Below are 18,408 nucleotides of genomic sequence, written 5' to 3' on the forward strand. Positions count from 1 at the left end.
AAGTTTCTAAACTATTTACACTATGGGCAATAAATACAATAACCCACTCGATACTCGGAATTAAAGATTATCTGTCCCTTCTATCTGTCACTCGGGACAGATAATCCATAATTCCTCATAACTCAAGTTATTGTCTATTTACTGTCTATTTGGTGTCCAATATATGGCTAGTTAAAAAACATTATAGATTATAAAAGGAAATAAATATAAACCTGACAATATTGCTGACAGTAGAAGGAAAGTTCTGCTGAAGACCAGTTACAAAAGCTTCGGTTAAATGTTCAATACTGATGCCTGCAGATTCCTGAAATATAATATTTCTCACCATTAAACAATAAAATAATGGAAAATCGTTAGAATACTACATTTTCATATTGAGGTTTGTTAAAGTTTAGATAACGTTGCAACAGGTAAGCTTCAGCAGAAAATTGCATAATTATGAATTGTAAACTGACTGCGAGTGTGTTCTGTATTGTGATTGGTTCATTACATTTGTTTTCTGGGATCAAATGAAAATAACACCCAAAAAGCTGATGACATCATTAGAAAGTGACGTCATTAGCAATTGGAACAGGCGAAGTTGACAACTGAATGGTCTACAGTTAGATTGTAGCCAGGTATTTTTTTCTTCAAGAAATACAAAATATACAGTTAGTTCCGTAGAAAAACAATTCAGTTTACAATGGACTTAACCATATGGAATTTTTAGATTTGCGGGTGTTATTGTCTATTTGATGCCTGCAAATGTTTCATTTTTTACCTCAGGCTAATGCCTTCGGTCTAACACCTTCGGTCAAAAATGACATTTATGGGATCAAATAGAAAATAACACCTGCAAATCTAAAAACTCCATATAGTTATCTCCTAAATACACCATGGTAAAGACAAAAGAAAATTATTTCGAATGTTTTCCACTGCGGATTTACTAGCCTAGTTTTGGCCATAAACATGAATATACGACTGAAATATTTTTATTATAATTACAAAGAGTACAACTGATAGAGTTCAAAACATATTTAAATCATTTTCTTTTGTTATTACCATTAGCCATCTTCCATATTGATAATTTTCTGCATGGAACAGATCCCAAATATTTGTATTATTATATGTACGACTGCTAATGTAAATGTAAAGTTATGATGTTTTGTGAATTTGGCCCCAGAATTCCAGGATTTTAATCACAATAGATTATTTCACTCGATATGAATTACATCTTATAACATAGTTCATTTGAAGGAACATTCCGAGTTTTCTGCATTGTAAGATGTTTCCGACTAATAAAATATTTTTATTATTAAACTTACATATTAAATATATTTTCTTGTTTAGAATATCAGTGTCTGTATATTCAATGTGTTTCTGGTTGTCTTAATATTTATAAGAAGCCCAAACTGGATTTTGTCTTCAAATAATTTAGTACGTACGAACATTTTTTATTTTTGGGAATAAAATGAAATTTAAACTAGTACAAATATTAGAACTGCCAGAAACATGTTTAATATACTGCCACTAATATTTTATGCAGAAAAATATATTTGTTATGTAATTACAATCGTTAAAAAGTCTTTGTTAGTCGATAACATCTTAAAAAGTACAGCAAACTCAAAATCTTCTAGAAATAAGTGTTCTTCCATTTTACCTTGGTTACCGGCCTCAGTGGCGTCATGGTTAGGCCATCGGTCTACAGGCTGGTAGGTACTGGGTTCTAATCCCAGTCAAGGCATGGGATTTTTAATCTAGATACAGACTCCAAACCCAGAGTGAGTGCTCCGCAAGGCTCAATGGGTAGGTGTAAACCACTTGCACCGACCAGTGATCCATAACTGGTTCAACAAAGGCCATGGTTTGTGCTATCCTGCCTATGGGAAGCGCAAATAAAAGATCCCTTGCTGCCTGTCGTAAAAGAGTAGCCCATGTGGCGACAGAGGGTTTCCTCTAAAAACCAGTGTCAGAATGACCATATGTTTGACGTCCAATAGCCGATGATAAGATAAAAAATGTGCTCTAGTGGTGTCGTTAAATAAAACAAACTTTACTTTACTTTTCTTACCTTGGTTGTAACTGTTGGTAGAACCAGAGGCTGTACTCCGTTAAGGTGATTATACATGGCCACCTCCTTAGAAGACAAATCTCTGGAAAAGAAAGCACGAGAAAAATCAGGAACTTCACGTTCTGAATAACACCACTGGCCTAGTGGCACACTAGATTTGTCACTCGATTCAAGGATGGTAGGTACTGAGTTCGTGTCTCGGGTGATAACTAAGTCTACAGGACTAGCTCTGGGTGAGCTAAACAATTCGTCAAATTGTTTATTAAACTTAAAAAATGGCAGAAATCAACATTTATTTTTCTAAAAAATGTCAGTTATTATATAAAATTATTTATAAAATTCCCCAATTGCTTTCAAAATTTGTAAATTTTCGAATTTGGTGAGTGCCAGAGCTAGCCCTGCAGTGGAGCACAGTGGGAATAAAAGTCTAATTTTTATCTGACTCATTCAATAGATTCTTAAAGTTAGATTGATCAAATGGGAGAAAGGAAGGAAGGAGACCGTTCTATTTTAACGATGCACTTATCACATTTTTATTTACAGTTATATAGCTTCTAAATTGTGGTTAAGGACCATACAGATAATGAGAGAGGAACCCACTGCCGCCATTTCATCGGCTACTCTTTTCAGTTAGTAGTAAGTGCCTTTTATATGCATCACTCCACAAAAAGGATAGTATATACAACTTTTTTTTTTCATTTCAACTTATTTTCGTGCTTATATCCAATTAAGGTTCAAGCACACTGTCATGGGCACACACCTCAGCTATCTGGGCAGTTTGTCCAGGACACTGAATTAGTTGTTAGTGAGAAAGAAGAAGGTGTAGTGGTCTTACACCTACCCAATAAGTCATTAAAACTCGCTCTGAATGGGAGTTGGTACTGGGCTGCGAACCTTGTACCTACCAACCATATGTCTAATGGCCTAACCATGACACCAGTCAGGCCAGTTACATACGACAGCCTTTGTTACACAAGTTGTGAAACAGTGGCTGGGAAAAGAAATAAACCAGTGGGTCCACCAAAGGGAACTGATCCTACATCAACCACACAGTTGAGCATTTTACCAATGGACTACCGTATATTGCTGTGTATTAGCCAACTTTTGAAGTCTAGAAATACTTACCATTGCGATAATGATTACCATGTCTGTAATAAATAAAGGGAGAAAAAAATAATAATGAAAAAGAAAAGCACAAGTCTATTTGTTTTTGGTTTTTTTGTTTGTTTTTTTTGGTCTATTTGTTGACAGTATTATTGAAATCAATACAATGAACAACTAGACAAAAGATGACTTTAACTTATGCACGAAGCCAATGATTTTGTGCTTGATATTTAGGGTCAAACTTAAAGGTCGCCTGATACAAGGAGTCGGCTAATACACGACAATATACGGTACACATAGCCCCCACCCCCACCCCCAAATGTGAGGTGGTTAGAGGCAATTATTTTGTATACTTACAACCCACAAACTGAAACTTTATTTAAATAAAGAATATACAAAGTGCAGTGGACACATCAGACATACAATTATCATAATGGCACCACCTGTCTGCCCTGTAAGGTTTTCTCCCCCACTTTCAAAAGCCATAGCAAATGTTTATTTGTGGAAAAACACACCTAAAAAATGTGCTTATACTTAAAAAGATTAGCTCACATGACAAGCTGGTTTCTTAACTCCAACTCTAGATCACGATATACCGTAATTCTCACCTGATTGGGCGGACTATCATCACATCTCCATGTCGGTCATCTGAAAAACTCTGAAACAAGAACAAGCACACAAAATGATTTTCAGACATACAGGGTCCCGTTCCACGAAGCAATCTTAGCACTAAGATCACCCTAAGCACATAAGGTAGTTATGCACATCAGCGCCCTCAATAGTTTAAGAAGTAGCAGGCTACAACAGTGATGATAGCAGGGGGCAAAGCGGGGGGCCTTGTTTGGATCCCTTTTGTAGGAGACTTTATTAAAGAAGAGAAAGCACTTTTTTTTTACCATCAACGAAAAGTAGGCGGCGGCAAAAGCTGTTTCAGGCGGCGATTTGCCGCCGGAGACCGGGTACTTTTGAGGGCTCTGGCACATAAGGTAATCGTAGCGCTAAGATTGCTTCATGGAACGGGGCCCAGATGATTAACTATAAATTGACATTACAGGACTAGCTCTGGCACTCACCAAATTAGCCCACTTGAAAATTTTAAAAACAGTTGGCAAATTTTATTTCAATTTTCGTGAAATAATTTCCTGTAATAATTGATATTTTGTTAGAAAGTTTGTGAAGTTGAAAAGATAATTTGCTGAAATGTTCTGCTCACCTAGCACTAGTTGAAACAATTTTTGTAACAAATTAGCTAAAACTAAAATGCTTGTTTGTATTTTGAAAAAATTAATTATAGTATTTTACTTAGCCTGTTTTAGCATAGTGCAGCACCATTCCTCAATAGTTTAGCACCATCTTGTCTTAACAGCCATGTGATTGAAACATTTCTAAAAAAGCTGAAAATGATACATGCGTGCCAAAGGCACGTAATCAAGTGCAGAATGCACAAGATGACTCGGGGGGGGGGGGGGGGGGGGGGGGGGGGGGTCTGGGGGCATGACATTTTGTTTAAAAAGCGGAATTCCGCCAATTAGCAGTAGAATCGCATCTGCTTAATCAGCGCCATGCTGCCCTAAGATTAAACAAGCCTTTTTCAATAATTAATTCTAAATTAGTAATTAATAACATGTCCCTGTTATATATTTTGCCATTCATTTATTAAAGCAAGCACATTATTTACATTTATTTTTATTTCAATTATGTTTTGTCTTTAATGATAAAAAAAAAAGTGCACTGAAAATGTTGAAAATGCACCCAAAGCGTTTTTCTAGGGAAAATACTAAATTATAAACTTTTATAAAGGAAGAGCAGTAGACAGAACAGCAGTTAAAAATCTCAGTACTACTTACTGTGTTGGAAGAAATTTGAGCCCCACGGCCAAGAGCGATGCCTGAGAGTGTCTGAATTCCCAGTCTAGTTGAACAATCAGCTACCATAAGTTTACTGTATCCATAGAAACGAGCTATTGTTATCAGCAACTGATTTCTGAAATATGAACAAAGTAACCTTTCTAGTATATCAATAAATAAAGTATTTTTTAAAATATCAGTGGAAAAAATTAGTAGGTCAATTTAAACACATTTAATTTCAAGTACCCAATTGATTTGACTAACAATCTTCTCAAAGTCATTTTTATTCACCCATCAGGCATTAAATTTTGTACAGCAATTATGGGTTCATAACAGGATTTACCATAAGAAATGAATTACATAAATGGTTTATAAAACATTTCAAATCTTAGAGGCCTGGACCCATATTCACAAAACATCGTAAGCCTAGTTTTACACGTAAACATAAATCTAAGACTGAAAAGCTATTCACGAAACAACGAAAACGTAAGTTACGTGTATCGTTGGGCGTAAATATAAGAGTGCCTCTGGGTACAACTAATGCTGCACGTAAATCGTGTACATATAATAAATCAAGCACAATCTCTGTTATTTACCATTATTTGCGGAAAATGGCAGCATTTCCAATAATTGAAGCAGTTCGCGATGGCGAAAGCCCACAGACTGATCTTTTTTTTTGCAATCTAATGAATGTTTTTGACTCGGCCACATTTCTCAAGAGTTATCTTTTCCTTTATAAGAATGTCCTAAAGTTCGTACCAAAACGCAGATCATTACCATGGTTTGTTGTGTTATTGTTAGCAGACGACAAACAAAATTACATTTTGCGCATTTGTTTTTTACCCGGTAGCCATTGTTTCTAATATGGGTTTTTTAATTTCTCCAGTAGGAGAGTTACAATCGTAGATTTACAATGTGTTTGAACCTTAATTGAATAAAAGCACATAAATCAATGGAAATAGAATATTAATAAATACAGGAGTTTTGGTAAACAATATTCCTTTTTTTTTGTAAATAATTCCTACCAGGTGTTCACAAAAATATTACCTGAGATTTTTTATGTATTCTTCTTTAGCTGTGACAGATTTTATGGAGCCCATTATTTCAGTAATGTGTGAGCTTTTTTTTGCTTTCTCAAAGTCTTCTATCCCAGTTCCTTGGAGAACATCCCAACAAGGTGGGCAGCCATTTTCTTTATATCTTGTCAAATCAACACCCTAGAATGAAAACAAGAATGCTGCAGAATTGAATGTTTCACCTACCATAAAAAAAATTATGCACTGTTTTTTTCAACAGCAAGAAAAACTGGTGTCCTTCGTAAATTGTAAATTTTCAGTAAATTTATTATGAATACTTTTAAGTCCCCCGGCTAAAATAAATATACGAATATGTATTTTATGTATTTATTATTATTTATTATGTTTTTTATTTTTTTATTTATTTATGTGAAATACTTATACATTGGTCATCTTGTCAGAAGTTCAGTTCAGTTCAGATGACCATCTATAAACCAAGTTCCATTGATCTAGGATTTGTAGTTTGTGACAAACAGATCTATAGTCCACTGGGATCACATTTTTTCTATACTATTAATTTACTACAAGTTATTTATTTCCGATCCGATTGATTTGTAAATTGCACACACAAATTGTATTTCTTTGTTATTTCTAAAACAATTTTATTTTTCTTCTTACGTCAAATCAAACTGAAATTATTTACAAAACACATTTTAATAGTATGATGGGACATACTATAAATGTAAAACTTTAATGTGAAACTTTAACACTGCCACCACTGTTGAAAATGTAATACCCATATATTTCAGCTTTTTTACTTCATAAAGATGAGACAAAACCAGTACTAATGAAAAATCCTTTTACTTATTCACGCTCCGAAAACTTATGTTTTAACTATATACACCTTACAGACAGCTGTTTGTTATTTTTAATTGACATGAAACATCAAGGCTAGCTGTAGGAAAGCAAAACCATTCACCAAATTATCTTTAAATATGCAAAATCCACCGTTATTGTTCAACAAAATATCAATTAGTACCTGAAATCTTTTCATCAAATCAAAATAAAATTCGCCAATTGTTCCTGAAATCCACAATTGGCGACTTTGGCAAGTGACAGAGCTAGCCCGGAATATTTACTGTGAAGCCAGGGCAGATTCAGATTCCTGAGGGGACGGACCAGGAATTACATGCTTTGATAAGGCCATCTATAAATCCTTTTTGACATACCGGCCTCGGTGGCATCGTGGCAGGCCATCGGTCTACAGGCTGGTAGGTACTGGGTTCGGATCCCAGTCGAGGCATTGGATTTTTAATCGAGATACCGACTCCAAACCCTGAGTGAGTGCTCCGCAAGGCTCAATGGGTAGGTGTAAACCACTTGCACCGACCAGTGATCCATAACTGGTTCAACAAAGGCCATGGTTTGTGCTATCCTGCCTGTGGGAAGCGCAAATAAATGATCCCTTGCTGCCTGTCGTAAAAAGAATAGCCTATGTGGCGACAGCGGGTTTCCTCTAAAAACAGTGTCAGAATGACCATATGTTTGATGTCCAATAGCCAATGATAAGATAAAAAATCAATGTGCTCTAGCGGCGTCGTTAAATAAAACAAACTTTACTCTTTTTTTTTTCCTTTTTGACATATGCCAGGGTATTCTTAATTTAAAACAAATTCAATAATGTATAAATAAATCTATTAAGTACTTACAAATCACTCCAACCCCTTTCCCGTCTTGGACAGAGGACCCCGCCAAGGCTGGCACCTGTGGCCATGACAGGCGTGCACTACAACAGCTTGCTCTGAATGTGCACATAAAACCAGGGGTGAAGAAAGTACTCGCCAGGTCGCCAAATGTGAGTAAACATTCTGACGGACGAGTTAAAAAAATGCAACTACCAGTCCGACGGGCGATCTGTCTTTTTCTGACTGACTAATTTAATTTGTTCTATACATATTTTGTTTTTGCATTGAATCCGAGATGTGTTCTGAATAGATTGTTCTGTTAAACACTTTCGGGATGTCTCTTGAATTTTGTAAATCTATATAAAAGAAATGTGAAAAACGTAGTATTTACCAGAGTATTTCAAAATTTACTGATTTGTCAATCAAGGTTTGGGTCTTGTTTTCATTATATATACACACATACACATACATATATTCATACATACATCCATACACACACATATATATATATATATCGTTTGAAGTTGAACAATAATATATTCTACAGGCTGACGGACTAGTAGAAAGTCTGTCAGGCTAGTAAATTTTAGTTGGTTCTTGTCTAGTGGGCTAGTGAAATATTTTCCATTTCTGCACCCCAGTAAAACCCTCTGACCTTGACCTGACCTGACGTACAAATCTAAATAAAATTACAATAATAAAAAAAATACTAATTTATAGAGGATGGAGGGTTCCAGTAAAAGACAACAATTCTGCAGAATTAGATGTCTCGTCTACCATAAAATGTTTCAGTGATTTGTGATGAACATCGATAGGTGGAACTACAAACCAAGTTTCACTTGTAGTTTGTGAGAAACAAATCTAAATCTGAAACTTTTAACAGAAAACTTGACGCTGTCACTGCAGCCGCAGACACCATTGGAAAAGTAATACCTATTTCTTGCCTTTTCACTTTGTAAAGGCGAGGCAATAAAAAAATGACTAGCAACAACCAAACCTGTTCAAGACAACTCATGTAGCAAGGAAATCCAAAGGCTTTCATAAGGGAGACAACTTGTTCGTTCTTCTCATTTCTTTCATCAGCAGAAACAGAATCGACACTGCCCAACTCTGAAATTGACCAGACACAGCAGATAAAAATATATCAAACAGGGCTCAAAATTCACCAAAACATATGGTGGCCAAAAAAACTAAACAAATGGATGTTGGCAAATTATGGTAAGAGAATCACGAACATGATTTTAATGTGGAATACAAATATTAATAGTGGCTCATATGTTATAGCTCTAAAGAAGATTGCCCACATATTATTTGGGCAACTAACAGCATTATTTTTTAAATAATTAAGTCGCCCAAACTGGACATTGGTTGCATTTGGCGACCTGGCCACAGGCCGTTTCGAGTCCTGATCAAACAAACACTGTAGTACACATCATACAATATAATAATATAATCTCTGAGAAGATTTATGAACTTTTATCTCAAACTTTTTGAAATCGAGTCTGGCGCTTTCACAATATAGAGCATGTTCTATATCTTCTGCTGCCAGATCTGTAGTTTGCACTAACATGGACGCGGTGTGTTTTATCACATTTGACTCAGTTCCAGTGTCTTTTTTTGGCAGACCCTAAAATCGATGGTCGCCCAAACGGACTACATTTGTAAAAGTCTTAGTCTCCCTTAAACGTCGCGGGCGACTATTAATTTTCAACCCTTAAAGAATGGGTACACCGAATGTATTCGATCCTTCAACTCCAGCATCTCAGGTGAGCACTCTACCAACTGATCTAGATCTCACCCCACATTGTTTATAGACACCACAATATATTTTAACTAAGGATGTTATCAGTAAGTGTACTACATATAGTAGATCCGGCACTTGGTCTAAAGAGAGACGAGAAATATTCTGCAACCACATAGGTTACTTCGGAGTCCAAAGGGACGTAAAAAGTGTGGTTATTTCTACGTCCGAATATTGTTACATACCCTGTATAATAGTTGGTATTCAAAACTTGTGGCACCGTGTTTCAACCGTTTCTCAACCGAAATAGTGTAACAAATGGACACATAAACCAAAAATGTATAACATACCATACTCACTAAATCCCAATTGAAGTACTTGCATCATTATTAACAAAATAAATCTTCCAACAACATAAACAAAATTGTACACCATTGTAAATTTGTTAAATAGAGGGAAGCAACTCACCCTGCACATTAAGAAAAGTACTGACTTAATGTGTGCCCTGCACTAGTTACTTCGATTAGCAGAAATACCATACACAGGTCAGCACATACCATGACCTTTGAAACACAAGTCATAAAACACTGGCTGAAATGGGAAAAACTCAGTGGGTCTGTGAAGAAAACTTGACTCGTGGCTCCTCAGGTTAGCAATCGTTTACCGAACTACATAGAGGATACTCTCCGAGTGTCTTGTCATATTATAATTTATCAGCAAAAGTTGATAAAAGTATGATTTTTATACTTTTATCAACGAGTGTTGATAAATAGAGGATATTTCATATTTTTTGTCAAATATGATTGATATCTCATCGAGTGAAATTGGCAATCATATCTCACGAGTCGCGCTTGCACGATGAGTGTGATATGATTGCAAACTTCACGAGATGAAATACATGTATAAATCATACATGTATTTGACAAAAAACATGAACTTTTCTATTTATTATATACCTTTACTTTTATTTTTAAAATGCCAGCAGCAAAATAGTTCCAGCTTTCTTACAGTGAAGATAAGACTTTCTACAGTGACGATAACACATTTTAGAGTGAAATAGTGAAATGTTCACTCTAAAATGTGTTATCATCACTGAATGACTGATAACACTTTTATTTCACTGATATTTTAAGATATTTCATTAAATGTTATATAATAAATTATAATATCACAAGACATGAGGGGGTTATTCTTTTTATCATCCGTTATCATTCTTTTCATTTGCGACAACTGTAAACAATGTCAGTGATGTGGGTTGAATGTCACTATATTTGGCAGAAGCAGACTTGTTAACTAGCAGAACGACAGTGGTGTGACTTCACTAATGATAGGTTTAGCACTGAAACATACACAGTGACATAACAAAAAGAAGCGATATCTCCTAGGAGAATATCTCAGGAGATATCGCAAATTATAGTGGCAGCGATATCTCCTACAAAAGCCTTTAATGGATGATAGAGATCCTTCCCTAAAACACAACAGATTGAGATGTCTTACCATCAACGTGGACAATGCTTGGTATAAACCTCAGTCGTTTGTGTGCTCTTATACTTAATCCCTGAAAATAAACATTTGAACACATTAAAAACAAAATCATTCATAAACTGAAAATGCTCAGACAAGAATTCCACAGGACAATGTCTCATCTATCATAATAAATGTATTCAATGTTATTCAAATTTGCATCTGTAGATATTTATTTCAATGCAATTCATGATTTAGTTCTTAATAAAAAAAAAATAAAAAAAAAAAAAAATTAATTCAATTTTTAAAACGTTTCAAACTTTATTTTAATAATTAAAACAAAATTTAAACATGGATTTAGATGAAGATTCATAGATAGAACCAAAATCACTGTTTGAGATAAATGGATCTAAACTTAAAAACTTAACATTGAACAAAACATTAATTTATTTTAATTAAAAATTAAATTAAATTTTTAAAACATGTATTGAGATGGAACAATATAAATGAACCTATAAATCGATTTCTATCTCATTGTCCATTCCTTGACATGGTGAGGTAGCTTGCATGTCTCAATGACTCGGAGAGCTATGCCAGCTGGAGCATCAGCTCCTGGTAGGGTCGCCCAAGCTGGACTGGTCAAAGGGTAGAGACTAGACTAATATGGACTGGACAGACAGAGGACATGAGTCAAGAAAGACAACTGTTATGAGAAGCAAACTCCAAAATCAAAACCAGGCTGGAGAGACACTGAATCCTAGTAAGGAAACTCTCCTAGGAGAAGGAAAACTCCAAACTCAAAGTCAGAGTACAGAAGCTATATGCATCAGTATTAGCATAGAAACCGAAAGGAAATGGCTGTACATGCACCAAACTCTATGATCATCATGATCAGAGTCTAGACTCATATCTTTAATAATGTCACATGCATGAACATTTTTATGGCATTGTCATGGCATTAAAGTCTCAGACTCGCTGACAGGTACATGTAGGCTTATATTAATACCAAGCTCTATGATATCATCATAAATCGATTTCATCGATCTAGGACTTATAGTTTGTGAGAAATGAACCTAATGTAATACATGTATGGTTACGGTTATTTTATTAACGTGCCTATATCCAAAAGAGGCACTAAACATAATAATTAAACATTGGAGCTAAATGCAAAAAAGTTGATGTCATTTTTATCTGCTACCAATCTAGATCTCACCTTTTGACTTCGTCAAAGCGAGACCAAAAAATAATAATATAAAAAATAAAAATTAAGTCTGACCATGTTTTTAGTTTAAAAAGAAATTAAAATTTTCTTCTTTTCAAAGTACAGTACATACAATGAAACCCCTCAAAACAGGACCCTTCGTAAAATGAAATTCCCTCAATGTTTTTCACGGTCCCTTTTTAAATATTAGTACTGAACCGTATACCCTCAAAAAAGAAAAAAATTCCACTTGGTTCCATGGATGTCTGATTTCGATTTTTTTAAAACTGTAGTTGATTATTTGTACCATCCCTAGTGCTGCCACTCTGCATTTTCAAAAAAGAGTATGGAATCTTGCCAAAAAGAAAGTGTATCAAAATGGTCTAACAAAAAGGATTAAAAACCAAGGTTTCAAGAATGTTTTTTAAATCCACTAGCCATGGGATCAGTGATTAAATTTTTTTACTAGCCACGATTAAAAATTCAGTAGTCCTACTTTACTTTAAGTTAATACAGACTTAACTGCAACATTTGACAATTTCGCTACCTTTGTCCTACTGATGTTTGCTGCTTATGACCAACCTCAGTGAATGGTGTGTACCATGTTGTGAGGTTTTGTGATTGGTGAACACTCTGTTCTGCATATTTCAGTCCCCGTCACTTGGTCACTGAGAACAGCAGGATCAGAGAGCTCTACAAACACACCACTCAACAAAGAACTAACCATTCCTGAAAAAAGACTAGCAAAGCATAAATCTTACGAGGGTCAAATTTAAAATTGCATTTCTTGTGCATGTAATGTTTTGCAGAAAAAGTATAAAAAAATATTTTTTCATGTGAAAAAAAGTATTAAAAAAGTATAAAAAGTAGTATTTTCAAGAAAAAAGTATAAAATGGCAGCACTGCATCCCATCTAATATTAATAATTAAAATAAACTCAAAACTGTGCCTTTAACTGGTGACCTACCTCTAGTACCAAGTGTAATAAGGCGGACGAGGAAGGCCCTCCAGAGAATGCTAACAACACTTTCTCATGGTCACGGATCAGATGAGACTTGCCGATAGACGCTCGGAATTTGTGAACCACGTACACCATGAAACAGTCCCTAAAAAGTAAAACACAAAGTCTGTTTATATGAAAAATTATCCCCGTGACGTAGCACACAACAGTATGGTGGCTCACCTTGGTTGCCAAATATAACACGCACACTAACATCTACTCCAGCAATCAATTAACAATATCAGTGAGGCCAAATAACAGGGCTTCTAGATTATGGTAGCCCCACTTCCATGGCTAGTGATATTCAATGTTGGGCTAGTAAATAACTAATATTGCCATGCCCGACAGCTAGTGAAAAAAAAGTCAACGGTTGCAGTTTAGTAGATTTTGTAAATATGAATATCCTGCCTTCACCCCAACCCCCCAATTTTAGTGTTTATAAGCTCCATCTCCACCTTTAGGTGACATATCCGATTATTACCATTATTCAGTAAACTTATATTACCGGTAACGTAATAAAGTAGGGCTAGTGAATTTTTAATCATGGCTAGTAATTGTTTAATATCACTGTTCCCATGGCGAGCGTATTTTATAACAATTGTAGAAACCCTGTAAATAATAAACAAACGTGTGATTCTGGTTATATGTGAACAACATTTGGGTAGGTAGGCTATAATATATATTTCTTTAATTCTTTAAAGTCTTCAAACTGTTCTTGACAAAGATCAATAAAGTAACATTTCAAACAAATGCTGCGTTGTCTCACTGTTTCACGGCTAGCTCTGAGTTAGCAAAAAAAAAATATTTTCAAATATGCAAAATCCACTGTTATTTTTCAACAAAATACTAATTATTACATGAAATGTTTTCGCCAAATCAAAATAAAATTTGCCAATTGTTCCTGAAATTCGCAACTGGTGAATCTGGCAAGTGACAGAGCTAGCTTTGCTGTTTTGATGATCCGTAAGTGGATAAAAAGTTTAGGATCAGTTGGGTAATCAGAAACACAATTTTTTTTTTTTTTTTTTGGCCTAATTAGTAATTTCTTTCTAACATTTAGACCACCAACCTACAAAAGGCATCATCAACCCTGGTTATTAGAATAGATTTCTGCTCATGGCACTTCATGCATGTCCGATCAGTAGATCTGAAAAAGATTTTTAGCATGTAATTATTTTCATTTAATGATATCATTTATCAAGTTAAAGCTTCAAATCCAGCTCCCACACTCCATTTGATAGATAACTGAATGAATTTGCCATAACCATACATATTTATTTTTAAAATACTTGCATGTGTGTGTGTGTGTGTTTGGTAAGAGAGGGCAGAAAAAGAAGGAAGCATGAGAGACTGACAGAGACATATAGAGCAAAAGAGAGAGAGAAAGAGAGAGAGAGAGCGAGAGAGCGAGAGAGAGAGAGAGAGAGAGAGAGAGAGAGAGAGAGAGAGAGAGAGAGAGACACACACACACACACAGACAGAGTGTGAGTGTTGTTTAGTAGGGAATTAAAATACTGGTCAACACACCCCAGTGTTTGGACAACATGCCCCAAACTTTAGTGTATGTAACTAATTGTGAAGACATTAAAATGGATGTCTACAACTTTTGTGCCATTTTATTTATTAATATTACAGTGAAACTCTGCTATTACGACCACTAATTAAATGGTTTTACATTGAGGAGATCCTAATATCAGATAAACAATAACCTATTACAATGAACTGTCTAGTGCAGGGCGCATATTAAGTCAATACTTTTCTTAATGTACAGGGTGATTTGCTTCCCTGTATGTAGCAAATTTAAAATGGCGGGCAAATTTTTTATGTTGTCGTTGGAAGATTTATTTTGTTAACAATGATGCAAGTACTTAAATCAGGATTTAGTGAGAATGATAGGTTATAAATTTTTGGTTTATGTGTCCATTTGTTGCACTATTTCAGTTGAGAAACGGTTGAAACATTTTGAATACCAGCTATATCTATGGTATGTAACAATATTTGGACGTAGAAAGAACCACTCTTAAATTGCCAAGCCTATTTTAACGATGTTTGTGAGTTTGTCCCTTATGTCCTTAAAGGAATGATCAGGCAAGGCTTTTGACTGGTGTGCATATTCAACAATATTTAATGCACATTATTGATTAAAGGGAGAGTAAACTCAAACATAAGCCATATGTGTTGGAAAGATGCATACCTGGACCACCAACACATACCGACACTTTAAGAAATGAAAAACGCATCATAATTTTAGAGTTAATAAAAATAGTCAGTTTTGTGATTTTAGATGGGAAAGTCTAATAAATCAAGGGTTTTACAGAATTATTTACAGTAATAAAGCAGGACGGCTGATAATGTCAAATACAATCTTAGGGGTGGCCGCGCGGTTATCCCACAATACCCTGTGATCTTCATAAAACAGGCATCTGGACATGTGACCGTCCCAAATATACACCTGCCAACCAGGAATGTTAGGTACAGGCCTCAGAAAGAAAAGACCAATTACATGTAACTAAGAAAACATTCCGATTATCATTTCAGTACGTGAGTTAATGTATGGCCAAATCATGTACAAAAGTGCCATTGGTAAAGCTCCCCAATAATGGCAAAATGTTTTCATCTGATGTACATTAGTCGCCAGTACATTTAAAATATGTTTACATACAGCAAAATAACCTTTCTGTAATATTATTATTTTGCTGCAAAAGTCTTTCTTTTTTCAACTGCCATGGGCAGGCTTTAAACTGCCGTCCGTGGTCCATTTCACTAACTGAAATTTTGTTTTTAAATTGCCGTGGGAGACAAATTCTTAAGTTCGAACCCTGCTTTGACAATGGTGGTTTATTTTATACTGAAAAATAATATATACTTATTGCTGGCTTACTGGGATGGATATTATTACACAACATTGCGATGCATCCGCAAAAATCAGGTATGTTTTGTTTCTTCAGTTCTAAGACTAATACCTGACATGACACGTTAAGTATTACATAACCACTGGTTCGCCAGAGAGCGTATTCACTGGGATGGTACAAAATGGATGTGCCCGTTATATATAATAGCCATCACATTTATCTGTTTTATTAATTAAATATAAGAGTATTAGTGTTTTCCCTAGCTTGTTTTAGCATGGTGCAGCACCATGCCTCAATAGTCTAGTGCCATCTTGTCTTAATCAGCACCATGCTGCCCTGAGATTAAAGAAGCCTTTTTCAGTAATTAATTCTAAATTTGCCTTTATAAAACACCAAAAAAGGTATTATTAATTAATAAAATATGCCTTTTATATCTTTTGCCATTCATTTATTAAAGCAAACATAAATTACATTAATGTTTATTTCAATTAATTTTTGTCTATTTTTAATGAAATACAAGTGCCCCGAAAATGGTGAAAATGCCCCAAAAGTGTTTGGTCTACCCTAACCATCATAGCCATGCCTTGCCAAATTTCTAGTGAAATCACTAATTATACTAGCCCGATTACTCTGACTGTAAGAGAGCTAGACGGACATTTGGACATAAACACGCTCTCATTACAGTCAGAGACCAACCTATGTCTTTTTTTGGCAATTCCTGACTACCAAACGGTAGGCAACGAGTCCCGCTCTAATACCACAACAATCCTATGTTTGACGTCAAATACCTTTACATCAATCATTTTTGAGTTAAGTGATACAAAAAAATCCACATATTAATCACTAATGCACATACTACAGAAAGAAACCCGACAGCACCCACATTCAGCTACGCTTCGTGACACTCCGTCGCAACAATTACAAAGCTCGGCGATCTATTTCGAGACTGGGCGATTCCGCCTTGTGCAGCAGTTACAGGGGTCATCTCATAAGAGGAGGCAGTACGTAGCACATACTTTTGCCGTATCCTGTCAATAACACCCCAAATGTATCCTTCAAATTCAAAATGGAATCAATAATGTGTAATTGTTTTGGTTTAATGACGTAATGAAATCCAAATTCATCCAAAACGGCATTAGCAAACTCTTCCGTGTTGTAACTTCGCCTGATATGAGACGGCCCCTGTAACTGCTGCACAAGGCGGAATCGCCCAGTGCGCGATCACGTGGTCTACGTCTCGAAATAGATCGCCGAGCTTTGCAATTGTTGCGACGGAGTGTCACGAAGCGTAGCTGAATGTGGGTGCTGTCGGGTTTCTTTCTGTAGTAAGTGTATTAGTGATTAATATGTGGATTTTTTTGTATCACTTAACTCGAAAATGATTGATGTAAAGGTATTTGACGTCAAACATAGGATTGTTGTGGTATTAGAGCGGGACTCGTTGCCTACCGTTTGGTAGTCAGGAATTGCCAAAAAAAGACATAGGTTGGTCTCCGACTGTAATAAGAGCGTGTTTATGTCCAAATGTCCGTCTAGCTCTCTTACAGTCAGAGTACTCGGGCTATAATTATACATGTTGATATTAAGCAATAATGTGCATTAGGCCTATATATCGTTGAATATACATACCAGTCCAAAGGCCTTGCTTAAGCATTCCTTTAAAATATCATTATACTTATTGATATGAATTGACTAAACAGTGTGGTGCGAGTTGACCAATTTCTGGGGCAAGTTGGTAAGGGGACGAGTTTTGTTTTGGAGCGAGTTGACCTGCTCCCATGAATTATACTTGCTAAAATGGGATCAAAACATTTTTAAAAAAGAAAACCATGTGCACATTATGTTATTTAACGACCTGGATACTGGCTTTGGTAATGGGATGTCCGATTCTTCTTCTACGCTACACATATTCGACACATACACGGCGATGGTGAAATAAACACATGTACTTTATTTACTTCCGGTAAATCAAAACACCACAGGAAGTTGCGCATTCCAAAGCGTAAACGGGTGCTACGCCAAAGGTTTGGTTACGGATGTGAGCCATAAAGAGTTACGGCTTCGAAGAGAAACAACAGCAAAACAAAAACTCGCACACAAACCAAGTTTAGCTTATGAAACAAACAAACGATTTAGTTTTTAATAAATTGTATACCGAACACCAAATGAAGCATGTCAACCTGTAATTCTTCCTTCTTGATAAATAAATAATACTTCAGTTAGTTTTGTTTAATGACATATTGATTTATTAATAATCGGCTATTTGATATCGAACATTTGGTACTTTTGACATATATTCTTAGAGAGGAAACCCGCAAAAATTTTCCATTAGTAGCAAGGGGAAATAGTTTGTTTTGTTTAACGACACCACTGGTGCACATCGATTAATTAATCATCAGCTATTGGATGTCAAACATTTGGTAATTCTCACTTGTAGTTAAGAGAGGA

The 18,408-nt window shown here is 35.5% G+C and overlaps 1 protein-coding gene across 1 annotated transcript in view; it reads right to left on the bottom strand.

The window, feature by feature from the left end:
• Nucleotides 1–18,408, bottom strand: part of LOC121389241 (cytoplasmic tRNA 2-thiolation protein 2-A-like) — a 41,402-nt gene that overhangs the window by 11,372 nt on the left and 11,622 nt on the right. Inside the window, exons 5-14 of the mRNA XM_041520840.1 lie at nt 17,816–17,910; nt 14,178–14,255; nt 13,076–13,214; nt 10,941–11,001; nt 8,700–8,812; nt 6,049–6,218; nt 5,002–5,137; nt 3,763–3,812; nt 2,051–2,132; nt 213–304 (exon numbers count right to left, since the gene is read on the bottom strand). Coding sequence (XP_041376774.1) covers nt 213–304; nt 2,051–2,132; nt 3,763–3,812; nt 5,002–5,137; nt 6,049–6,218; nt 8,700–8,812; nt 10,941–11,001; nt 13,076–13,214; nt 14,178–14,255; nt 17,816–17,910 — 1,016 coding nt within the window. The remainder of the gene's footprint in view (nt 1–212; nt 305–2,050; nt 2,133–3,762; nt 3,813–5,001; nt 5,138–6,048; nt 6,219–8,699; nt 8,813–10,940; nt 11,002–13,075; nt 13,215–14,177; nt 14,256–17,815; nt 17,911–18,408) is intronic.

The sequence above is a fragment of the Gigantopelta aegis genome, chromosome 14 (assembly GCF_016097555.1).
Source record: "Gigantopelta aegis isolate Gae_Host chromosome 14, Gae_host_genome, whole genome shotgun sequence".
NCBI lineage: Eukaryota > Metazoa > Mollusca > Gastropoda > Neomphalida > Peltospiridae > Gigantopelta > Gigantopelta aegis.